Genomic DNA, 26207 nt, shown 5'->3' with positions numbered 1-26207 from the left:
GCTCAGACTGAACATAGTGCACAATATTATAAACCAAAGGTCCCCTAGATACCTCCAGAACTACTTCACCCCGGTCAACGAATCCCACAACCACAGAACTAGAGCAAGCATAGCAAACCTGAAGCCTGCTTCTTTCCGATCCAAACTGGGCCAGTGCTCCCTTACTTTCTCTGGAGCCCAGGATTGGAACAAGCTGCCTATCCCCATCAAGCAGAGCTTGAGCCTCCACAGCTTCAAGAGAAGCGTCAGGAAGTGGCTCATGGACAGAATAGAGGAATAGCCCCCTATAGTTTGAATGGGTTTCGAACCAGTTTTTAGTTATTGTGGGGTATACAATTTTAGCAATAGGTTAGTCTTATAATGTTTGTTATGTGTTTTGGAGACACCCTTTGCTTTCCCCATTTTGTGATGCAGCTCAGTTTATGTGTTTTTGGAGACTAGAATTCTCCCCTTTACTTTCCGTTTTTGGAGACAAAGGATTCTCCTTTTTTCTTTTTACACCATTGTCAGTGTGTACACCCTGCACATTTATAATAAAGATTTTATTTTTATTTTCGTGTCTTACATACCCATATATACCCCAGCCCATATGGGCTTACAAGACACATAAACAATAAGTATATAATAGTATACTTGACATTGACAATAAGTTATAGACCAAGATGGCCACAAAAAAAAGAAAACACAATAAAACGTAATATAACAAGCTGTAAGCAATGTATGTAAACAAAGAAACAAGAGGAATTTATATACAATTATATAGGATATAGTGTGTTTTGTCTCAAGTGCCATGCTTTCTCCAAAAATCCTGCTAAACTGAAGATGTCCTCCACAAAAAAACAACTCTACATACAACTCTCAGACTGCCAAAACAAATCCGGATTTACAAATTGAATTTTCTCAAATAAAGCCCTCCTCAAATCGGTGTACAAGGGGCAATAAAAAACTAAATGATATTCATCTTCCACCACTCCCAGATCACAGAGAACACACAACCGCTCCTCCTCAGGTTTACCTTGGAATCTACCCACTTCCACAGCCAATGGCAGGGTGCCAGACCTCAACTGGGCACACAGAGACCTCCGTCTTCTCTTAAGTTTAACATTACATAAAGTTCAGTAAAATACTCATCTTTAATTTCAACATATTCTATCTTTAGGTTTTTTCCATATCTCCACCTTCCACTTATCCTGATGGATTGTTGATAATTTTGTTTTAATTATGTAAACCTTACACTGCAGATTGTTCATAAAAATCATACTTAAGTCAGCAGAAGAAAAAATCATGGACATCTCTCTTGACCAGGGATGACCGTGTGCTCTGTCCCAGTTAAATATCTTTTTTGTCACCCTGTCATTTGGCAGCTGGACCAGGCAGTTCCATAACCTAACCATTTCACCTTTTTTCTTGACCAAGCATGAGTCCCAACCCATGTCCCCTTCTATAGGCCCTTTTGCTGTATATTTATGGACTCCCAAGAAATATCTCATGGCACGGTTCTGGATAGCATTACATTCAGGCTGTAAGCTGAAATAAGTATCCTTTGTTTGAGAATCAACACCGGCCTCTCGTCTATCCGTTCTGCACTGCACCTGGGTCCAACACACCAACCAAATCGTAACAGATGTCCACTCACAGCCACCACCTTCCTGATGTGTTTATTGACCACAGAGGGGTCTGGTTTTGTGGTCACGCCCGATGCCCAGTCCAGCGGGGCCAGGGGCTTGCTGGGAGTTGTGGGAGAAGTAGGCTGTGGCAGGAGGGAAAGCGACAGTTTGTCAATAGCAGCTTGTCATCCACTGCAGTGAGCTAACAAGTAGCCCTACTGTTACAATTCATCATCTGTTTAACCTTCAAAGCAGGTTGTCACAACACACTTTACAGTAGTATTAAAAAAACAGGAAGATAATTAGGACATTTTTTAAAACTCATAAATAAAGAGAAGGAAAGAAAGAAACAAGGAAGAAATTAAGACAAATCCAGACACAATGCACACCACAGAGACTCACCAAAGATTTTGGGTTGCGCGGTTCCCTCAGCAACGATAGCTCGTAAATTTCATCTTCTGTGTAATATAAATCTAAAGAAAGCTGGGAAATGAACGGATCAATTATTATTGGCCTCAAAATCAATTAGCTTGCACACAAGCAGCATACAAGACTCAATTCATGTAAAATCGGTTTGGTCATAGTCGACCAGGTTTTAATTAAGTCAATAGGTTGTTTTTATTTAAGCATTACATCACGCGCAGGAGTGGTTTGTGACCAATAAACCATGCCTAGGGGTGGTCGTTAGACCCCCCTAGGCATGGTTTATTGGTCACAAATCACGACTGCAAGTGGTGTAAAGCTTTTATACAACTGCCAGATTCATCCAACCTTATTTCTATACAATAAACACACATTAATCGAAGATTTATTGAAAAAACCATCCGCCAGAAAAAGTTGTTCCCACAACTACAAAAAAGACAAGTTGCCTCCATGTGGAAGCAGCTTGAAGTGCATCCAACCAAACTAACACATCCAACTGTGTATTATTGGAATGATTGAGAGAAGTTGCCTCATGTGGAAGCAGCTTGAAGTGCATCCAACCAACTAACACATCCAACTGTGTATTATTGGAATGATTGATTGAAAATTTTATTACCAGATGCAGAATGGGTACAATACAGTACGGCTCAATACACACAATTGTTAAGGGAATGCAGACCTACTTTCCATAGAACTTCATTCTTAGATGCTTCTATATAAAGTAGGTAAAACAAATTAAAAGGTTTTCTTTGCCCTATAGGAAAAAAAACTTTTCTTCGCCCTATTTTTTTATTTATTTCTTTTAGCCTAAACTTAACCAGTTGGAAACCAGGGGTACAGTAATAAAATTAGCAATCAACCAATCAATCAATTCAATAGACCATGCTCACTTAAAACAGCGCTGCTTCTCTCTCAGTCTGACTCCCCCGCTGTTGCAGACAGGAGTGTGTGTGTGTGTGTGTGTGTGTGTGTGTGTGCGTGTGTGTGCGTGTGTGTGCGTGTGTGTGTGTGTGTGTGTGTGTGTGTGCGTGCGTGTGTGTGTGTGTGTTTGTGGGTACGCCAGCGTCGGACAGTGTGAGAGTGAACGCTGCAGTCAGTGGGAAGGAAGTAGAAATTTAAATCAATCAATTAATCTATCAATCAATCCGCGATTTTTCTTTTGTTCTAGATTGACTCAAGACCCATCAATTACATCATCCAACATTGTTTAAAGGACTAACACATTCCCCTTGACAGAATCGCTTCATATTTAGTCGTTATGGGCTTATGGCGCTATCAACATTCTGGCGCTATCAACATTCTCCCGGAGTGAGCCGGCGGAGTGATTATGTGATTCGGTTGTGGGCGGGTCCTGAGCCCAGGACCGTGGATTGTTGCCAATAAAGACGTGTAAATGGCCAATCAGAATCGAGAAATTTGCATGCCGTTGTATAAACTTATATAAGTTATACAACAAAGTCCTTTGACTATCTTGTCAACAACTATTGGGATTCTTACTCTCTGTTTGCTCCACAGCATAAAGGAATAAAAAGCAACAATTAACAGAATAAAAAAGCAGGTATTTATATACAATACCTGCTTTTTTAGTCTGTTAATTGTTGTTTTTCATGTCTAATGTCTCTGTCTGTGTGCTGTCTTTGCATTATGTGAGATGTCTTCTCACCTAGGACAGCAGTAGCTAAATGTTAGTTTTAGTAGTGCTTTTTATGTATCTGAAATGCAGGTAGTATTGTCATAGTTGACTATGTCTTTTTCAAGATGATTTCATGTAAATATCTGTATCCGTTTGTGCATTGTATTGTAACAACAAGGACCATGATGGAAATAAGTCCTGGACTTTATCATGTTATCCTTGACACTGAATGAACGTTTTTTTTTATGACTTGTGCTTTTGTCAAATAAACTAAACTGTTGTGTACCCATGTGGTAGTATGGCGTGAATCTTCTTGCATATAGATTCTATACAAAATTATGGTGTATTCTTTTCTACAGTCTATGGCGAATAAAGTTATTCTGATTGTGATTATTCTGATTCCGATTGACATGCACTATAACCAATCACTTTCACATTGAGAAGCCCTTCAATACCAGTGGTTCCTAAAATTCTTCACGTCAAGGAACCCTAGACTGACCAGGCACCAGGCCACAAACCCCCATTATTTTTTCTATAACCTTAAAAAAAAACTTAGAGAAGGAGATAATTAGAGTTAGAGTGAAACCTATGACCAGAATAGTAATACATTATATATATATAATACAATAAAATTATAGTGAAATTAACCTCTTAACTCATTGAACGCCAAAAACAAGTATTCTCGTTTTTCAAAGCAACCGCTGGCTGGCAAAAACGTAAATAAATTTTTTTAAATGTATTATTATTCGAAACAGTCTGCCGGACCTTCTTGTGTGAGCTCTGTGTGAATTGGAATTGAAATGACGATTGAATCCCGATAGGTGGCAGTACCTACCTTTTGAACTGGGCTAGTTTACTGTGGGGAAGGGGGTTGCTCACACTCACTGCTGGCTCACTCACTGCTGGCTACCACTAGCTTATGGACTGTCTATGCAATGGCGAGCGATTATTATGAAGAGGACAAAACTATCACACTTATGGATGATAAGGTGCGTTTTCACCAGACTACATTGGACTCAGCACTTCTGGTAAATCATAAAAATACTATAGTCAAACTGGCCGAGCATGTAACATCGGTTCACCGCCCCGCGGTAGTCACAGACACTAGAGTTGAGAGCACTCCAGACTAGGGCCAACTAACGTTCTGCAATGGCGATCGCCTAGACGAGCGAACTATTGGAGATTATTATGAAGAGGACAAACGGTGACGATCCATCCATAGCATAAGGTGTATTTTCACCAGACTACAGTATGTTGGATTCTAGTATTTTCAAACAGGCTGTTTGGATGTAACGATAACGTTATCTGTTGGGCGCTGCCAGGGCCAACTAACGTTATTTATTGTTCTGACCCAAGACACTTCGGAGCAAGAGTGGACAGGGTTTTGGTGGACCTGCTGACAAAGGTAACGTCTATTTTACCGAACCCCATCATGAAACATGCCTTTGTAATGATCCCAGAAAACGATTCCGCGAAGGGACCCCCCCCCCCCCCCCCCCATGGTTTGAGAATCATTCTACTATGGTCATGTTGCCTTTGACCTGGAAATAATATAGGTGGCAGGCGTGCATATGCACACAAAACACGTCATATCTCGCGTTCCAGGAAACAGAACTGGATTATTTTGAAACAGGAAGATTTTTAGCATGGGAACGAAGGTATGTAGAACTAAAAGTTTTTTTCCCTGTTGAGAGTATACATATTTCCTTTCAAATGAGCTCCATATGTCTCCATAGCTATAATATAGAATATACGATGGGTCTGCAAACATCGTGAAAATGGTCAAAAAACGCTGGCACCAGGGAGTACAGATGGAAAAACAGCGTGGCAGTCAAAGAGTTAAGCATCAGGCAAAAATGTGGCTATTTTAGTTTTTGACGATTGCATACCCAAAGTCATTTGCTATTTATTATAATTTATACTTATAGCGCACGCATGCATGAGTTTGGTCTATTTTGAAAGGTAACAATCACTTTGAGTGCTAAGGAAATAGAGTAACAGAGGTTTGAACACACTGAAGTAAAAGTTTTGTGTACTCACATTTCTGTTTAGTGGTTGCCAGATGCCTGTTTTTAAGTTCCAGCTGAGAGGTAGGAGCTGGAAAACATAACGGTTCCATAGCCTGAAGTCTTATGTAGTACAGGTCCAAAGTTTATAAAAATCCCACGGAAAATGAGTGTTTCACAAGGGTTTTTGTAATGTGTGTACTGGTAACAATTCAGCGTGATTATCCAAAATGGCAGTCCACTTCCATTAGTTTCGCCTCTCGAGTGAAAACAAAGAACTTTGTTTGTCTTCTTCTGCCCCTTCTCGTTGCAATCAGCTTTCGTCTGGGATCGCTTTCGGAGCAGACACTTGGCTACAATGGTGGTCAATAATTTTTCGCCATCAGCGGTGACTGGTCAGTTCAGGACCGTTTACAACCGGACGTGGTCACTCGTCGGAATGGCTTTTCAAATGACGCTCACCGGATATTTCGGCTTGTAACTTGAGACCCGAAGCACGCAATAGGTTGAGTGAGGTGAAGATCGAAAGGCGGCAAATTCAACTTTCCAACAATGTATTAGTTGATTGGGGAAAAATGTAGCCCGTAGCCAGCAGACGAGTGCAAAGTGCCGTGACGTGAACACGAGTGCGTGGCGGCCCGCTGTTGTGCCGCCCGATGCTTAAGAGGTTAAATTATTCTTAATTTTGCTATAGGGACCTCCTGGAACCCCTTACATGACCCCTGGGGGCCCTCGGACCCTACAACAGCTCTAAACCCTCTGTCACTCACAGTACTGTATATTTGTATATCTTGTATGTCATAAATGTCTGGATGTAACAGTACTGTATATCTGTATGTTGTGTATGTCATAAATGTCATGATATATATCTGTATATCATCTGTATGTCGTGTATGTCATAAATGTCATGATGAATTGAAAATGGGGGACCCTGATGTAAACAAGACGCTCGGGTCTGCATCCCCTTAACAATTGTGTGTATTGAGCCGTACTGTATTGTACCCATTCTGCAATCTAAAGTTTTCAATCAATCAATTCAATCAATCAATCACTTACCGTCAGCAGGTATATCAGGTCCATGTTAGGCTCCACCTGGGCCGCTGCGCTCTGCAGTGACACCAGCTCGTTGAAGGTCATGTAGAGCTGTTGCATCTTCACCAGGTTCACTTTTCTACCGTCGTCCACCCAGTCAGGGAAGACCACATGCACAGCAATCAGGTCTTTAAGGTGCACGCCCAGGATAGGGATCTTGAACCCCTGGCACTCGTTGAAGGCCTTCCGGTAGCCACAGTAGTTGCCATTGGAGGAGACCAGCTCCGTCATCTCATTCCAGATCTGTGGGAATGAGGGAGGTGTGTGTTTGTGTGTATGGGATGGGGTATGAGCAGTTTAGCAGGGTGCCAGGGTGCAGGGAGGATGTGACCTGAGAGGATCTAAAGTAGCACTAAGAGCCAGGGTGTAGGGAGGATATGACCTGAGAGGATCTAAGGTAGCACTAAGAGCCAGGGTGTAGGGAGGATATGACCTGAGAGGATCTAAGGTAGCACTAAGAGCCAGGGTGCAGGGAGGATATGACCTGAGATGATCTAAGGTAGCACTAAGAGCCAGGGTGTAGGGAGGATGTGATCTGAGAGGATCTAAAGTAGCACTAAGAGCCAGGGTGCAGGGAGGATGTGACCTGAGAGGATCTAAAGTAGCACTAAGAGCCAGGGTGCAGGGAGGATATGACCTGAGAGGATCTAAAGTAGCACTAAGAGCCAGGGTGCAGGGAGGATGTGATCTGAGAGGATCTAAAGTAGCACTAAGAGCCAGGGTGCAGGGAGGATGTGATCTGAGAGGATCTAAAGTAGCACTAAGAGCCAGGGTGCAGGGAGGATATGACCTGAGAGGATCTAAAGTAGCACTAAGAGCCAGGGTGCAGGGAGGATGTGACCTGAGAGGATCTAAAGTAGCACTAAGAGCCAGGGTGCAGGGAGGATATGACCTGAGAGGATCTAAAGTAGCACTAAGAGCCAGGGTGCAGGGAGGATATGACCTGAGAGGATCTAAAGTAGCACTAAGAGCCAGGGTGCAGGGAGGATATGACCTATGACCAATGTACAGTAATTTACCTAGTATGGTTTTGTCAATATTCCAATGTACAATTTAGCTTGTTTGTACAGTGTGTGTCCCCCCCCCCAATGTACAGTTTTGCTTGTTTATACAGTGTTTCTCCCCCCCCCCAACCACCTCTAATGTAAATTACCCAGTATGGTTGTCAATATCCCAATGTACCCAACCCCCCCCCACACAACCCCACCGAACCTCCTCCAATGTACAGTTTCTACGTCAAATGTATATACTCCCTTTTCTTGACTCTTTTTGTACCACAAACAGTACTGTATTTGCAAATCTGCTATGTCATAAATGTATAGATGTAGGAGTACTGTCTATCTGTATGTCATGTAGGTCGTATATGTCCTGATGAATTGAAAATGGGGGACCCTGATGTAAACAAGACGAAAGTAGCACTAAGAGCCAGGGTGCAGGGAGGATGTGGTCTGAGATGCTCCTGTCTTTGGTTTCTACAAGTGATACTGTATCACTGGAAGACTTTCTTTGTGTTAAGAATAACACATTCTGCCGATGTAGAATTAGTTACACTGCCCCAGGTGGAATTATTTGATAAATCTATGTTAGTACAGGATATATGCTGTGTAGGTATTCTACAATGGCTAATAATAATAATAATAATAATAATAATAATAATAATAATAATAATAATAAATCCAATTTTTATAGCGCCTTTCAGGAAACCCAAGGTCGCTTCACAGTCAAGAGGGCTAGGGAATGGGGGCAATAGGGGAAAAAGGGGGGGGATGAGGGCAGGTAAAGGAATAATGAAACCTAATCTTATCTAAACTAACTAATGGGGAAAGCCTTGGTGAAAAGGTGCGTTTTGAGAGCTATTTAGAAGGTGTCCAGGGTTGGGGCGTTGTGGATTTCAGGGGGGAGAGAGTTCCAGAGGGTAGGGGACGCCACGCTGAAGGCTCTGTCACCGAAAGTCCGCAACCTGGTGTGAGGAATGGAGAGCAGACCCAGGGGACTATGGGGATCGTAGGTTCCGGGATGGAGTGTGCTTGGAGGAGATCAGACAGGTATCGGGGCGAGGGCATGGAGGGACTTGTAGGTGAGGAGCAGGAGTTTGAAGGAGATGCAGAACTTGACTGCGAGCCAGTGGAGGTGGATGAGGGTGGGGGTGATGTGCTGCCAGGGCTTGGTGTGAGTGAGAACCCTGGCAGCTGAGTTCTGTACATACTGGAGCCTGTCCAGGGCTTTGCTGGGTACCCCGAACAGGACTCTGTTGCAGTAGTCCAACCGGGAGTGGATCAGGGTCTCAGCCACAGAGAGTGAGGGTCGGAGACGGGAGATGTTTTTGAGGTGGTAGAAGGCAGACTTGGTAACGGATTTGATGTGGGAGTGAAATTAAAGTGTGGAGTCGAGGGTGATGCCCAGGTTACGGACTTCGAGAGACAAGGAAATCTCTCTATCTATATCTCTCTCTATATATATATATATATATATATTAGGGATGTCCGATATTATCGGCCTACCGATATTATCGGCCGATATCGGCATTAAAATGTGATATCGGAAAATATCGGTATCGGTTTAAATTTTTTAAATTTTATTTTTTATATTTCTTTAGAAATTATGTCCGATATTATCGGCCGATATCGGCATTAAAATGTGATATTGGTTGATATCGGTATCGGAAATTAAGAGTTGGACAATATCGGTATATCGGTATCGGTAAAAAAGCCAATATCGAGCATCCCTAATATATATATATATATATAAACCAGCACACTCTTCTAATACTTGTTTACTGGTCCAGGTGGTGTGTGTGTGTGACCTGGTGTGAACTGACCTTGGTGACCTCGGGGGCAAGGTGAGAGTGGGTCTCCTTCAGTCGAGAGATGGAGCTATGGCTCAGGCCCCCCACCACAGCCATTAGAGTATTGAAGTTCTGCAGCTGGAGCAGTTTCTGGTAGGAGAGAGAGAGAGAGAGAGAGAGAGAGAGAGAGAGAGAGAGAGAGAGAGAGAGAGAGATGCTTCATATACACTTTTAAGGGGTTCATTATAGAGATGCTTTAGTCCAAAACCTTTACTACATGTATACACATTCACAAGGTATGAAAGCCATTGTATCATCATATCATATCATATCATCATATCATATCATCATCATGTTCACAGTGTTGCCATGAGGCAGGCCGGAACTGTGAGTCTTTCTGTCTGTCATTTCTTACCGAGTTAAAAACCTAAACACACATGATCAGAAATAGGGAAAAAAAATTACGCACTTGAAAATATATAAACAGGCTTGACCTGATAAGGCCTCAAAACTGGCTAGTACAGAATCCATGTATAAATCCTTGAACCTTAAAATGCCACGCCTTTGCCATAAAGAGAATGCAGAGTCTGTTCTAGCAGGAGGGAAATTGTAGTTATTGTATATGGGACTTAGGCCCAAAAGGAGCTTAAACCCAAAATTCTGATGGAATTGATACCATATCTCTAGAGACCACAGGGTTATCTGTGAATTTTGAGACAGAAAGAGGAAGTGTTGAAAAGACCAGTGCCGTCAATGAAGACGAGACACAGGAGGAGGCTTCACTTTGACACCAATCAGTATCTGGAGCCTGGAGCCAATGAATAATTGTTTGGATATTTGATGCCCAATAGTAATAACATAAATTGGGGAGAGCTAAGCCCCCTTCTAATTTGGGTCTCTGTAGCAACTCCATACGTACTCTAGGGCTCTTATTGTTCCATACATATGAAATGAAAGCTTTGTCAATGGACTTGAAAAAGGTCTTTGGAAGAAAAAGTGGGATACACTGAAACAGATAGACATTTTGGAAGCACGTTCATTTTAAGGCAGTTAACTCTTCCCGCTAGAGTTAAGTGAAGTGATTCCCACCTTTTCAAATCCAATTTAACCCTCCAAATAAAGGGGCAACATTTTCTGCCCCAAGACTCGGCATGTTCCTCGTGACATTCACCCCCAAGTATTTAAAGCCATTTCGAGCCATTTTAAATGGCAAAACATGATCTTGGATCTGAAGAGCCACATCATTGACTGGGTAGCATTAGCTTTTGTTAATGTTCAGTTTGTATCCAGAAAATGTGCCAAATCTATTCAGGGTATGGATAATGTGAGGTATACTCGAAACAGGGTCTGATACGTATAATAATAAATCATCTGCATATAATGATAATCTATGCTCAATTCCTCCCCTGTGAATACCCTGTATCAATTGCATTGATTTAAGAAAAATGGACAACGGCTTTATGGCTAAAGCAAATAGCAATGGGCTAATAGGGCTCCCTTGACGAGTTTCTCTCGAAAGTTGAAAGTATTGTGATTGTATACCATTTGTAGCTACTGCTGCTTTGGGTGAAGTGTATAACACAGTGGCGTCATTTCAGTAAAAGGCAAGGTATGGCGAGGAAGGGGGGGGGGTGAAGGGGGTGTTTCCCCCCTTGGTGGATTTTTTTTGTCAAATCAGTTGTGCAATAGTCACTTTTGGTGAGTTGTTTCTATACAATTCAGTTATATGACATTTAGGTATGACACAGGACTACACAAGAATTTTTAGTATAGAAATGTGTCAACAGACTAAAGCAGGGAACCACAATATTTTGCATACGAATTATGCAGAATGTAATATCATAACTGTCTATTACTTTTCTTGCAATTGAGCCAATTTTCCTTAGGTACGGTTTTGAGGTGTGTGTGATACTACAGATACAACATTCACAAAAAGTATGGGTTACTGAATGCTGAACTGCACTATTATAATCACTAAGCCAGACCTTACCTGTGTCCCTGTATCACTTGTCTCTGCTGCCCTTTGATTAAAAAACGTCCCTATGTCCATTTTCCTTTTTTTTGGGGCATATTTCAGTTAGTCACAGTAAAAGTCACCTAGTAAAAGTGAGATAATTGACTATATCAAAACATGCTAGGGCTGTACCGAATAGTTCGAAGCTTAGTTCATAATGTTGACATTCGAATTCTAAATCAACATAAAAAATTGTAATAATTTTTTTTTTTTACATTTTTATTTGCCAAGGTATGGCGAGTGCCATACCTTGCCATACCAAAATGACGCCCCTGGTATAACATGAGGTAAAATGTCTTAGAAGTCATGACCCCAACTTCCCAAATCTGTCTTCAACCCCAGATTTTGAGGATATGTTGAAGCTCCCCCTGATTCAGCTACTTATTTCAAGAGTGAACGGATTCATATCTTCTTTCAAGTGTGTTACTCCTGATAGAATCAAAGCAGGGGAGACTATGGAGGAAGAGGTTTGGGACCGTGCGCTAAAAGGGTAAATAACAGTACCTCCTGTGCACGATTAAATATAATACAATTTAAAGTGTTGCATCGGGCTCACTTTTCCAAATCTAGACTGGCGAGGATATATTCCCTTCCAGATGCTAGCTGTGATAGATGTCATAACACCCCGGCCAATTTATCTCACATGTTTTGGTTTTGTCCATCTCTATTTAATTTCTGGTCTTCTATTTTTGGAATTCTCTCAGAGACCCTTGATATTAACCTCCAGCCTAACTCCTTCACAGCCATATTCGGCATAACAGTTGAAGAGGACCCTAAGATTCTCAAAAGGCATGCAAATGTAATTGCCTTTGCAACTTTACTTGCACGCAGGAGAATCTTACTACAATGGAAATCAAAACACCCACCACAAGCTTCGGTATGGCTGAGCGATCTTATGCAATTCATTCATCTAGAGAAGATTAAATACTCACTTAGGGGGGTCCAAAGACTCGTCTGGGGTCCTGTCCTGAACCATGTTAGAGGACTTAACGTAATTTTACCTGATAAACTAGCTTGATGATTGTTGTAGTTTCTTATGCAGCCTTAAGCATTTGCGTTCACAATGGTGATGAATGCAACCTAAAGAATCCTTGACTTAAGGTTTGATGGTTTGAAAGTGGAAGTGGTATATCTTTGAAATAGTTTTTTTTCCTGTCTGTCTGTTTTTGTGTAATGGGGAGGGGGGGTAAAAGAAATTGTAAAATGGGAACTGATATGAATTGAAATTATGTGAAATATACTTGTTGGTACTCCCAAATAAAATACATAAAAAATTTAATAAAAAAATTGAAAAGATAAGTGATTTGGTAAATGGTAAATGGCTGCTTTTTTATATAGCGCTTTTATCCAAAGCGCTTTACAATTTGTTACTCACATTTGACCCATTCACTCACACATTCACTCACACATTCACACACCGACGGAGGAGGCAACCATGCAAGGTGCCAACCTGCTCATCGGGAGCAATTAGGGGTTAAGTGTCTTGCTCAAGGACACATCGACACGCTGCCCGGGAGGAGCGGGAATCGAACCGGGAATCTCCGGATTGCCAGATGACTGCTCTACCTCCCGAGCCACTGTCGCCCCATCATTTGACAGTATAGCTATACATAAGTTAGAACCTGCCATATTTATCTATTCATTCAAGTCAAGTTCTCAGGTTTACTCTTTACCACAAAGACAGGGATGAATATGAGTTTCTCAACTAGCAGAACCATAAGCACAAGGGCTGGGATAGAGAGAGGTCCAGGTGCACGCTAACCTAGTTTAGCACAAGGGCTGGGAGAAAGAGAGGTCCAGGTGCACGCTAACCTAGTTTAGCACAAGGGCTGGGAAAGAGAGAGGTCCAGGTGCACGCTAACCTAGTTTAGCACAAGGGCTGGGAGAGAGAGAGGTCCAGGTGCACGCTCAGGGCCGCCTCAGGGGGTGTGCGAGCAGTGCGGTCGCACAGGGCCTCGCGGGAAGGGGGGCCTCGCAAAATAATAATTATATATATTTTTTTTTTGCAAGGCCCCCCTTCCCGCGAGGCCCTTTTTCATCACAGACCTAAAATCTAGTTTTGCTTATATGCTTATATATTTCACATTAGACACGTTTGTAGAATGTGTCTGACTTGTTCCTGCCTCTGCGGCTCTGCAGACTGCAGTGTTCCGGTTTCTGCGGCTCTGCTGCTCTACAGATTTTAGAATAGTGTTTCCGTGCTCTTCTCGGACCCACGAGGTACAGGTATCTAATTCAGCGCTATTCAGAGGAGCGAGTGGATGTCTTTTCAAAAGCAGCATGGATCAGAAGAAATTACACCGTGGGCCAAGAAAGTATCCTTCCAACTTTACCATTGATACTGCGTTATGGTGAGTTCATGCAACCTATTCTATTCCCGCCGTGGATCTCTCTCTCTCTCTCTCTCTCTGGAGCCAAACTGGCCGACTAGCTGTTGTAGCACTAGTAGCTAACGGTGTGTGGCCTGGTGTCAGCACCTGTATTGCTTTTCTCATGTTGTACAGTTTCAGTGGTAGCCGCATAGCTTGCTTCTGCGTTAGCTAATGGTTAGCGATAGCCGGGTTGAGCTAACTGTTAGCCAGTTAGCTGTTTAGCTACGACGTTAGCTGCCGGCTGCGCATGTTAGTTTGATGCTATCAGTTAGCCTAGAGTTAGCTGTTAGCTTGTGCTACGACCATTGACATTAGCCGTGAGAATAGCAGGGGGTTCTGGCACTCTGACTACGACATCATCCTTGACAGAAGATGTAGTCGGGCCTGCACCATGACAAGGCTCCGGCCATAGCATAGCTTCTTTTTGTCCCGCCAGCGAGAGGCCTTTCGTCAACGTGGAGACCTGTGTTGCTGCCTTTCGCCCTGCGTTCCTTGGTGCAGGTAAGATGAATGAAAATGTAATGACATTACCCCACTCTTCCTTCCTTCACCTCCCGAATGTTTTGTTAATAACGATGTTTTTTTCCAGGCAAAACATATGTTACTTCACAACATTTGGAGATACGACATGTGCTGTGTGTGAATGTCTTGGTCGTTTGTGTAGCTTGGGTAGCGTTGGGCCGTTGGCCAAAGCTGTGTGTGGCCTGGTGTCACAGTACCTGGCTAGCCTATTTAGCTGATGTCGGCCATTGGCTCCTTGCTGCTTTGTTTTCTCTGGTATAGACCCTCTTCTCTTTGGATTAAAGTGTTGATCTTTGTCCTTTTGGATCTCTCATACATGCTCTCTCTCTAACACACACACACACACACGACAAACACACATGCTCTCTCTCTCTCTCTCTCTTTCTAACACACACAGTCTGCCTATGGCGGCCTTTCTCGATGGCTAGGCTGTGCTCGCTGAGTCTGTACCTAGTCAAGGATCTTCAGTCACAGTGCTCAGGTATTCTGCCACTGTGTACTCTCTGTTTAGGGCCAAATAGCATTTCAATTTCTTTCCAATGTGTCTCTCTCTCTCTCTCTCTTTGGATTTATTTTTTTAAAACTTTGGCCATTCCCCTGGCTCTTTTATACGTTTATCGCATTTATTCTGGTCAAGGTTGACCGACAGAAACAGGCTGAAAGGGTTCAGATGGGGGGGAAGACACTCTGGGAAAGGCACGGCTGCAGTCCGGGATTCGAACTCGCTAAACCCCAGATCCGTGACGAGCACGGTTGTCCCCGGCGCTGAAATAGCGCTTGCGGTACGTGGTGAGCTACTGGAGCTCCCCTCTCTCTCTTTGGATTTAAGTGTTGATCTTTGTCCTTTTGGATCTCTCATACATGCTCTCTCTCTAACACACACACACACGACAAACACACATGCTCTCTCTCTCTCTCTCTTTCTAACACACACAGTCTGCCTATGGCGGCCTTTCTCGATGGCTAGGCTGTGCTCGCTGAGTCTGTACCTAGTCAAGGATCTTCAGTCACAGTGCTCAGGTATTCTGCCACTGTGTACTCTCTGTTTAGGGCCAAATAGCATTTCAATTTCTTTCCAATGTGTCTCTCTCTCTCTGTACACTGTATATTGACTGTAGAACGGGAGCTCTCTCTCGCTCTCTCTCTTGCTATATGTTGACTGTATCATGCCCAGCCTCGGGCAGCGCTATTATTTAAGAATTTAAGGAGAAACCTTTTTTTTTTATCAATTTTTTTTTATTATTACTTACATGAAACAAGACAACACATTAATCACAATCACAATACACAGAACTTCACAGGAAAATAACAAAAACAATAATAATACAGAATATAACAATTTATAAATTATAAAGACAAAAAGAAAAGAAAACAGAGTTCAACCTTTTTAAATTTTAAATTCAAAATTCAAATTTCCAGGGGTACTATCTAATAGATGACCAAATAGCGAAGAACTAGCTAAATAGCTGCCCCCCAATAAAATCCCTAGTTAAATTCAAGACATCACAAAAGACAAGACAGACAAGACATTTCCTCCTCCCCCTCCCACGAGACCGCCAGACTCCCCCGAACAAGCACCCCAACCCCGCTCAGCCGCACACGGCGGTCCTGACCTTCTCAGCTGCTGCGAACCATAGGTCAATCCCAGCCTGCCCCACCCCAATCACCCGCGCCGTGGATATCTCAAGATAAATCACATCCAACAGTGTTAGGGACCAGTTAATCACTGTGAGCTTCTCCGGCTCCTTCCATCTCATTGCTATTAGCTTCTTCGCGGCTGTGACGCCCGCTAGGACAACCCTTTTCAGTTGTACGGACGCGGGTAGTGTTGTTATATCGTTCAGGAGTAGCGTAACAGCTGTGAATGGGATAGTTAAGCCACACAGATCAGAAAGTTTGTCCGCTATTGACCTCCAGAAGCGGGCCACTGGTGGGCAATCCCAATACATATGCATATAAGTGCCAGTGGCCTTTTGAGAGCACAAAGTGCACCGAGAGTCGGTTATCAGTCCCATAGCAAATAGCTTCCTAGGTGTAAGATAGGTCCTATGAATATAATTAAAATTTATTTGCTGGTGATTGGGGTTGCGGGAAGACAATGCCACATTTGCCCAAACATCATCCCAGTCAAACTCGGGGTCCAACTCCGGGATATCCACACGCCAGATTGTATCCAATGATAAATTTTTATACGTGGACTGAATTAAGAGCGTATAAAAGTCTGAGACAAACCCTCTGGAGGTCGTCCTGTCCACTATGAGCCTGAGGAAGGGGTGTGGTTGCAAAGCTTGAGCCCACGGCACGCCATGCGCCCTCAGCGCTGACCTTAGTTGAAGGTAAAGAAAGAAGGACTCGCCGGAAAGATCATAAAATTCTCTTAAGTCCTGTAACGCACGGAGGCCGTTCTTATCATAAATATCCTCCAGAGTATGAACCCCCCTCCTTTGCCATTGAGGAATATTAACCGGCTTGTGCCCAACAAGTAATTGCTGGTTATTAAAAATTGGAGAGTCCAGGTGCCATGGGCATTTAACCCCACACGACTTCTGTACATTACGCCACGTCTGGATCACGTGAGTTATGATCGGTCCATACCTCAGTCGGCATTTCGAAATAGGGACAGTGGAGTACACCACATCCTGCAATCTTAGCGGTGAGACTGCTGCCGCTTCTAAGGAGCGCCAAGATACAGCATCTACAGGGTCTAGCCAGCACATCAGAGGTCTCAGTGAAAAGGACCAGAAATAAAGCTTAAAATCAGGGATTGCGAGGCCCCCATCTTGTTTCCTACGTTGAGTAGTAGCTCTTTTGATTCTCGGGCGTTTGTTATTCCAGATAAACTTAGATACCATCGATTGTACCTTGCGCCAGTGGTCTATTGGAGGGGGCAGGGGGAGCATTGAGCTAACAAAATGTATCCTAGGCAGGACGTTCATTTTGATTATGGAAGCTCGGGCTTGTAAGGAGTTAGGAAGGGACGACCATCTGTCTAGATCCTGGCGTATTTTATCATAAGTACCCGTGAAGTTGTACTTAGTAGTTTGACTCAGCGTGGGGAATATCTCTATGCCTAAGTATTTAAAATGTTCCACTATGGGGATATCAGCTGGTAGTCACACCGCCTTGGCCAGCTCATTAAGAGGTAGGCAGGCTGATTTGTTCCAGTTAATCTTAAAGCCTTACAATTTACCAAAGTCGTCGATTATTCCCAATAATTTTGTGGCCGACCGGGAAGGGTCATCCATAAAAATCAGTAGGTCATCCGCATAGAGAGCAATTTTGTGTGGTGTATTATTGATCATTATGGGGACGATGTCCTCCGATTGCCTAATAAATTGGGCCAATGGTTCGAGGGAAAGCGCGAATAGTCCTGGGCTCAGAGGACAACCCTGTCTAGAAGATCTGGAGACTGGGAAAAGTGTGGAACAGTTTTTGCCTGTCAGTATCATTGCCGACGGCGAGGCATACAGGACTTTAATCATATGAATAAAATTCTTTCCAAGACCCATGACCTCAAGTACCTTCCACAGGTATGACCATTCTAGTCTGTCAAACACCTTCATGGCATCCAAAGACAGAACTGTGGACGGAGCTGTATTGTCTTTACTGTTATCGACTACATGCAACAGCCTCCTAAGATTATCTGCAGCCAGGCGCCCCGGGATAAAACCAGTTTGATCGCAGTGTACCAATACCGTCATAAATCTCTGCAGGCGGCGGGCCAGCACCTTGGCAAACACTTTTAAATCGGCCCAGAGAAGACTCAAGGGCCTATAGCTACCACAATCATTGGGATCTTTGTCCTTCTTGAGAAGTAAAGAAATCAACGCCATGTTGACATCTCTTGAGAACTCCCCTTGTTCGATAGCGTAATTGATCATATCGAGCATCAATGGACCCAGTTGGTCCCAGAAAGCTAAATACACCTCGGGTGGAATACCATCCCAGCCTGGTGCCTTACCCCTCTGCATTTCAGCAATCGTCTCCCTTAGTTCCATAAGAGTGATCGGTTTCCCCAGTTCCTTAGCCTCTTCCTCAGAAATGTGGGGTATCTCAAGCCCGCCAATGAACGATTCAAATTTAGAGTCGTCGAGATTAACCTCTGAGCTATATAACTGTGAGTATGACAGATGACGATGACAGACTACAAAGGCGCCTCCCTCAAACTGAACAGTGACATCTCCTTAGCAAATGACCTCAATACCTTCTATGCGAGGTTTGATGCTGGTAATAACAACACCAGCTCACAAGCCACGGCAATGGGGGGGGGGGGGGGGGTCGGCTGCTGATGGAGGCGCAGTGTTCAGGGTAACAGAGCATGAGGTGAGGCGGACCTTTAAAAAAGTGAATATCAGGAAGGCAGCAGGTCCGGACGGCATCCCCGGCCGCGTCCTAAAAGTCTGTGCCGACCAACTGGCCCCAGTATTCACTGACTTATTTAACCTGTCCTTAGAACAGGCTGTCATCCCCACCTGCCTGAAGAAGTCCACTATTATCCCTGTACCCAAAAAATCCAAGCCTGCTTGCCTCAACGACTACCGCCCTGTAGCTCTCACCTCCATAGCCATGAAGTGCTTTGAGAAGCTAGTAAAGGGCTACATCTGCTCCTCCCTCCCCATCAACATGGACCCCCTGCAATTTGCATACCGCCCCAACAGGTCCACGGAGGACGCCATAGCCCATGTGCTGCACACAGCAGCATCACACCTGGACAAGAGGCAGGGGAACTATGTGAGAATGCTATTCATCGACTACAGCTCGGCATTCAATACCATAGTCCCCTCCATACTCATAGCCAAGCTCAGGGACCTGGGCTTGAACTATGACCTCTGCCAGTGGGTCTTGGACTTCCTGACTGGCAGACCCCAGGTGGTGAGAGCAGGCAACTGCACCTCCTCATCCATCACCCTCAACATAGGGGCCCCCCAGGGCTGTGTTCTGAGTCCCCTCCTCTACTCCCTGTACACACACGACTGTGTGGCTCAGCGGAGTAGCAATACAATCATCAAATTTGCTGACGACACAGTGGTGGTGGGCCTGATCTCTGCCAACGACGAGAGGGCCTACCTGGAAGAGGTCAAGGTCCTGGCGGGATGGTGCCAGGAAAACAGCCTCTCCCTGAACGTCAGCAAAACAAAGGAGATGATTGTGGACTTCAGGAGGTCGGGGGTCAAGGACTACAGCCCCCTCAGCATCGACGGGGCACCGGTTGAGAGAGTCAACAGCTTTAAGTACCTCGGAGCCTACATATCCGAGGACTTGACATGGACCACACACATTGACAGTGTTGTGAAGAAGGCACGACAACGCCTCTACTTCCTCAGGCGCCTAAGGAAGTTCCAAGTCAGTCAGAAGATCCTTAAGAACTTCTACTCATGTACAATAGAGAGCATCTTGACCGGCAACATCACCTCCTGGTTTGGGAATAGCACTGCACAAGACCGAAGCAGACTACAAAGAGTGACACGTTCAGCCGAACGCACAATTGGAGGGGGGCTCCCCACCCTCCAGAACATTTACAACAAGCGTTGCAAGGGCAAGGCTAAGAGAATCATTAAAGACTCCAGTCACCCGAACAACTGCCTCTTTGAACTGCTGCGGTCAGGCAAACGATACCGGAGTCTCAAGGCGAGCACAGAAAGACTCAGAAGAAGCTTCTATCCCCAGGCCATCAGGCTGCTAAACGAACAATGAACACTACACAACAACAACCACATAGCACACACATCCACACGCACACACTCACTTTAAACAAACACACTGTAGCACCCACTCCACACACTTTATAGCACACACCCACTTTAAACAAACACACTGTAGCACCCACTCCCCACACTTTATATTTATTGATGAAGGATTGCACTACAACTCGTACACCTTACTGTAAATTGTACCTAAATTGTACCTCATCCCATTTCTGCTTTGCACTATATAGTACTGTACATTAGTACACTGCATAGTATTGTATATTATATGGTAACTCAGAACATTGTACATATGTCTATACCGAACACTGTGACCTCATTTTCTTCTTCTAAATTACATGCTATACTATGTTATTTGATACTATCTTGTCTAGCACAGTCTCTGGAGCGTAACAGTAAGAAGCATTTTGTATGAAAGTATTCTGTACTTCTGTATGACAACTATTAAAGAAACTTGAAACTTGAGTAAAACTCTTTAAAAGTGTCGTTGATCTTTTTCGAATCAGTAGTGACTGTACCCTGTCGCGTCTTGATCGAGGGGATATCCGAGAAATGATCATTCGAGCGTATTTTCATTGCCAATAGATGGCTAGGCCTGGAGCCGTGAAAGTAGTAATTTTGCCTTGTCCTATGTATCAAGAACTCAGACTGTTGTTTAAGTATGGAGTTTATTTCTTTCTTGACTATCTTACGTTGTGTGTTTAGTCGTTCACTATAGTTAGTTTGCAAAGATGCGTATAGGTCTGCATATAATGTTTCCAGTCCTTCTAGTTTTTTTGACCGGGATTTACGCAAATTGGAGGCGAGAAGTGTGACATGACCCCTGATAAATCCTTTCAATGCGTTCCATAGGACCCTGGGGTCTTCGACCGTGCCAACATTGATCTGCAAGAATTCAGCTAGTTTACTCCTGAACTCAGAACAGAAATCATCGTTCTTTAATAAGGTTGAGTTAAAACGCCACCTGGGAGCTCTCGTGGAGAGCCTGCCAAAGGTTGCCACAAGGAAAATCCCCTTGTGGTCCGAGAGAGCCAGGGGAACCAATGAGACGTCGAAACTATCAAACATATTAGGGGACGCGAATGCATAGTCTATTCGAGAGAAGGTTTTGTGTCTGGCTGACAGGTGAGAGTAATCCTTGAGGGTGGGATTGGATAAGCGCCATAGGTCTGCGAGCCCCGTGTCCTGGGCCCACATCCTGAGGGCCTTAGAGGACCGTTTTTGGTCGCTTGTTTCAGAGGACCCGGACCTATCCATCTCCGCATCCCAGCACGCATTAAAATCGCCACCCACAATGAGAGCGTATCCAGTAAGTTTCAACATATTCTTCATGATTGTATTATAGAACGCTGAATCAAATGTGTTAGGGGCATACAATGCTATTATTGCCATCTTCCTATGAGATAACTCAACTTTTGCTATAGTAATCCTTCCCTCCGTGTCCGACCACACATCCAGGACTTTGATATCAAGGTTACGTCTTGTAACTATGACGACTCCTTTCGTCTTATCATCGGCTGAGGATGAGGAGATAACGTGATATTGTCGATTTGCTAGCCTTGACACATCACCCACCAATAAATGCGTCTCACTAAGGAGAGCAATGTCAATATTTCTTCTCTTCAATAACCAAAGGACACTGGCACGCTTGTGTGGGGCGTTAAGACCCCCTGCGTTCCAAATTAAAATATTCAATTTAGCCATGGTCGAGTTTGTCTAAATGCGTAGAGAACATACCAGTGCAGCCAGGCTGAGTACAGAGGCGCTGATCCAGGCGGGCCCAGACGGTCAATCCCAGGAGTTCAGAGGAGGAACAATTACACACATATAAGACAACAGTACATAAAACACAGAAAAATACCACCCCAGTTACAACCCCCCCTCCTTCTACTCTAAACCCTAACCCACCCATCCTATTATTAACCCTCCTATACCCACTCTCCAATCCCCTTCCTATGCCCCATCCACTAAGGATGGTCATCTTCCTATCATTTCCCACTGGAGTCATGGATCCAATAAGACGCTCTCCACTCCGACCCCCCTCTAGATAAACCCCTGATTAAACCCCCACTAGTCCAATAAACACAAATAAAAATAAAAATTAAATTCAATAAAGATATCGGTCAAAAACCACCGTGAGCCTTGGCCCTAACATGAGACAACTATAATGGAAAAAATAGCCATTATTATATAATAACTCAACATCAACCCTGTAACCATCTACTTCCGAGTCTGCGTATTAATGTCGCAATGTTATAGCATAAATGGGTAAAGGAAAATTCAAGACAAAATTAAATTAAAGCATACCAGCAGATAGTCTAAGGCAGGATCGGATCACAGTTAAATTGCGCAAACAGATGTCATTTAAACAGCGACAATAAGAAGAAAGGGAAAAAAGGGTTATGGTCAAAGTGCACACATGTAACAGCCCCTCTGATCAGGCACAACGGCTGGAATGACATAACCTATGTAGGAATATAATTAAACACCTTCATTAACCCGGGGATAGTAATAAGCTATACCTGACACAACCTGTTATCATATATTGTATATATATATTCAACCGACCTTCCACCACTGGAGCCCAAAGCTCAAAACAGCCTGGATATAAAAATAAAAGCATACAAGAAGTCAGTTAAGGACCCGATCACCGTTGAATTGTGCAAACCGATGTCACTTAAACAGCAACAACAACCAAAATACGTAAACATTAACGGGTCTCGAATGTCTCTGCGCGGGCGATAGACACAGCCTGCTAGCTAGCCCGAGGCTAGCGCGTAAGCTAGTGATGAATCCGGCTAGCACGCTAGAATCTGTTTTGTACATTGTTCAGCTAGCTCGCTAGCTTTCATAGAGGCGACACACACGTACGACCATGAGGTCAGCATTAGCAAGTAAAAGAAGTCATTGGGATGCCCCGCTAGTTTGGATGGGCAGTGGACAGTTAGCATGTCTGGGCATGACAACAAGCATTTGTGAGTAGTCCGCCCCATCAATGTATTCAGGCCCACATCGCCAAGTCACTCACCCGACATAGATATCAAGCTACAGTCTCGGCTATCCCCCCGAGATATTCCTTCGCTTTAGCCAACGACCAAAATGAACGCCGATCATCGTCCTTACCCAGCACAGATAATTTCGCGGGAGCGAATAGCGTAGGCCTCAGGCCTAGTTTCCATAGCCTGGACATGACCACTTTGTATTCGCCTCTCTGTGCTTGAACCTCTGGCGTAAAGTCTTCGAAAATGGCCACTTTGTGATCGCCTAGACTTAGTTTACCCCTTCTGGCACGGGCCGACCGCATGATGAGTTCCCTCTGCTGAAGCCTGTTCAGCTTGAAATGATGGGCCTCGGCTCTTTGTTCACTCCAGGACTGGTTTTGCCCGCTCTGTAGGCCGATTCACATACGGGAGGGGTGGGGAGGACATCTTTCCCCAGTATTTCCTGCAGCAATTCCGGCACGGCCTCCCTCGTTGCACTCCGGTACACCAACAATCCTGATGTTGTAGCGTCTCTCCCGGGACTGCATTTCCACAATTACCGACTGTAGTTTGGCAACTTCAGCCTGCCTAGCCAGCAGGGAGGTCTCCAGACCCGCCATCCTCTCGCCTTGTAGTGAGACCTCTGTCGTTAGCGTGGCTAGTTCGTTAGCATTAGCCGAGGAGACAACGTGCAGCGACTCCATCTTATCTTTCAACGGGTCGACCGCCAACCTAATTTCCTCTGACATCTCTCGATGAAGGTTATCAAAAAATTCCGCCTGCACTTTTCTTTGTGTTTCAGCGAAGCGTGTCTCAAAGTCTGCATGGAGTTTGGTCATGACCGAGAGTACAGCTTCGCTTATCTCACTGATACCGGGCGACGGCGAGGCCAGGCCCGGTGGCAGTTTGCCGGCTGGGGCGCTCATGGATCTGTTCTCCACCACCGACATCGCAGAAAGTTGAAAAAAGTCGACGACAGTAGTTGAAACTCGACGACTCAACAAGCAGACAAATAACAAATAAAAATAAAATAAAGACTAATGGGGAGAAAAGTATATTTCGCACGATAGAAGGGAGCTCACGTGAAACACGTCTACTCCATGATCGCCTAGCTCCGCCCCCAACCGTGGAGAAACCTATGATCAGAATAGGTACTTATCTCTCATTGGGCTAACTAACCCCTAACCCCTTGGATCTAAGACCCCAGGGGGTCCCCTCACCCCAAGTTGAGAACCATTGTCCTAAGGTCACAGCCAATCAACCTCTAAAACAAATCTTGCCTCTCACCTGGGCCACGTTGATGTATTTGGTGATGACCCCGGCACGGTGCTGAGGTGTCAGCTTGCTGAGCACCATGAGCTGGACCCACTGCGACACTCCATTGAACAGAGCGATGGAGCGCTCCAGTGTGGGGTTTTCCACCAGACAGCCATGGATCACATAGCTCTGGTAGTCTGTGAACTGGGTGCAAGAGAAAGGAGTACAAAGTACAATATCAGGGTTGGGCAGTAACTATGGGCTGTAACAATCTCAATATAGAATTGAAAATTCAAAGAAGAAAAAAAAGTACATTCAACACAGTGTATCGAAATGTATCGAACTGTATTGATGATGCTCCTTCTCTCGTTCTCTTCGCTAGGTATCTAATTTCTCTCCTGTTTATCTAAACTAGGCATCTGCCTGCATTCTATCAGTGTAGAGTGGAAGGGGGGGTACGCTATGCACACACACACACACACACACACACGCACACGCACACGCACACACAGAGCAAATGTCTATTTTTCTGAGCCAAACCAAATTATGTAGCATGTACTGTATATACTGGTACGTATAATATATAGTTAGAGCTTGTTTTATGAATACAGTTTACCATGAAGAATTGAAAATCAATCATGACCCTGAAATCGAACATTTTAATAGAATCTGAAAAAGTGTGTATCATTATGCCCCTCGTAGTAACAGATTACATGTAACTGGATTACAATAACTAGACTTTTATCCAAAGTGCCATACAGTTGTGAGGGCTGTGTGTGTGTGTGTGTGGGTCATGAGCAGATAACAGGGACTCTTAAAGTTATCCGTGACACGGACAACCACTAGACTGCTTACGCAGATATTTTAGGAGGGGGAAAATTAAACAACAGAAAACAACCTTTACAGGTGGAAATCTCAAAGTGAGTAATTAAGAAAATAAATCAAGTCCCAAAAAACAGGACTACTCTCAATAAAGAGGTATAGTATAAAAGTAAATAAGCCACAAGGATACCTCCTAATAAAGGAGTTTATATTTGAAAAAGTAAAACAATAAACCTCCACTAAGGGAGTTTATGTGTAGAATCACGTGAGTAGCCTAAAATAAGAATGACTACCATAAAGCTCAATTCTGAATCAGAGATCAGACTACACTTCAATATAATGAGCGTGACCAAAAGGACAACCAACACTAGGAAATGAAAAAGCAGTTGACACTGCGATCTCCAAACTTAAATAGACTCCACATGGCCATAGGCACAGCTGGACTGCATCAGGTGCAATCAAGCCCACACACCTGCCGACCCATGAGGCAATTAACCACAGGGAACAGGGATTGACAGCTATCCCTCACAGAGAGGTGAAATAAAGCAAAAATAGACAGCTGTCCCTCACAGAAAGGTGAAATAAGGCAAAAACCATGACAACAGTATTACAAGAGTGTCCATAGGTTGTAGCGTGAACCAACCAACAACCCATCTGGTCATATCTTTCCCACCTGTCACAGGTAAAAAAAAAAAAAAAAAAGAAACCTGACCACATGACTTTCATGTCCTGGCTGACAGAATCACCACCCTGACTAAACAACAGACAGGTCACAGAGCCAGACACAGATCAATGCTCTCCAACAGGTGTACAGCTTCTCACGACACATTCTACGTCTCTCTCCACATATTAACACTCAATCCCATATTCAACCACTGAACCCCAATGAACCCCAAAGGTTCAAACACTGCCTTCCTTCAAGGAGTTGATTCTCGAAACGGCGGTTACCAAAGTCACAAATTACTTACTGCTCTCTCTTGACTTCTGT

General features: G+C 44.1%; 1 protein-coding gene across 1 annotated transcript in view; it reads right to left on the bottom strand.

Moving 5' to 3' along the window:
* The window catches only part of rasgrp3 (RAS guanyl releasing protein 3 (calcium and DAG-regulated)), a 69706-nt gene that overhangs the window by 14647 nt on the left and 28852 nt on the right, over positions 1–26207 (bottom strand). The window contains exons 6-10 of the mRNA XM_084321212.1: positions 24428–24601; positions 9580–9696; positions 6726–7004; positions 2010–2090; positions 1637–1750 (exon numbers count right to left, since the gene is read on the bottom strand). Of these exons, the coding sequence (XP_084177338.1) occupies positions 1637–1750; positions 2010–2090; positions 6726–7004; positions 9580–9696; positions 24428–24601 (765 nt within the window). The remainder of the gene's footprint in view (positions 1–1636; positions 1751–2009; positions 2091–6725; positions 7005–9579; positions 9697–24427; positions 24602–26207) is intronic.

The sequence above is a fragment of the Notolepis coatsorum genome (assembly GCF_963971535.1).
Source record: "Notolepis coatsorum genome assembly, chromosome: 9".
NCBI lineage: Eukaryota > Metazoa > Chordata > Actinopteri > Aulopiformes > Paralepididae > Notolepis > Notolepis coatsorum.
Note: the sequence above shows the minus strand (reverse complement) of the source record. Positions and strands in the feature narration are given on the sequence as shown.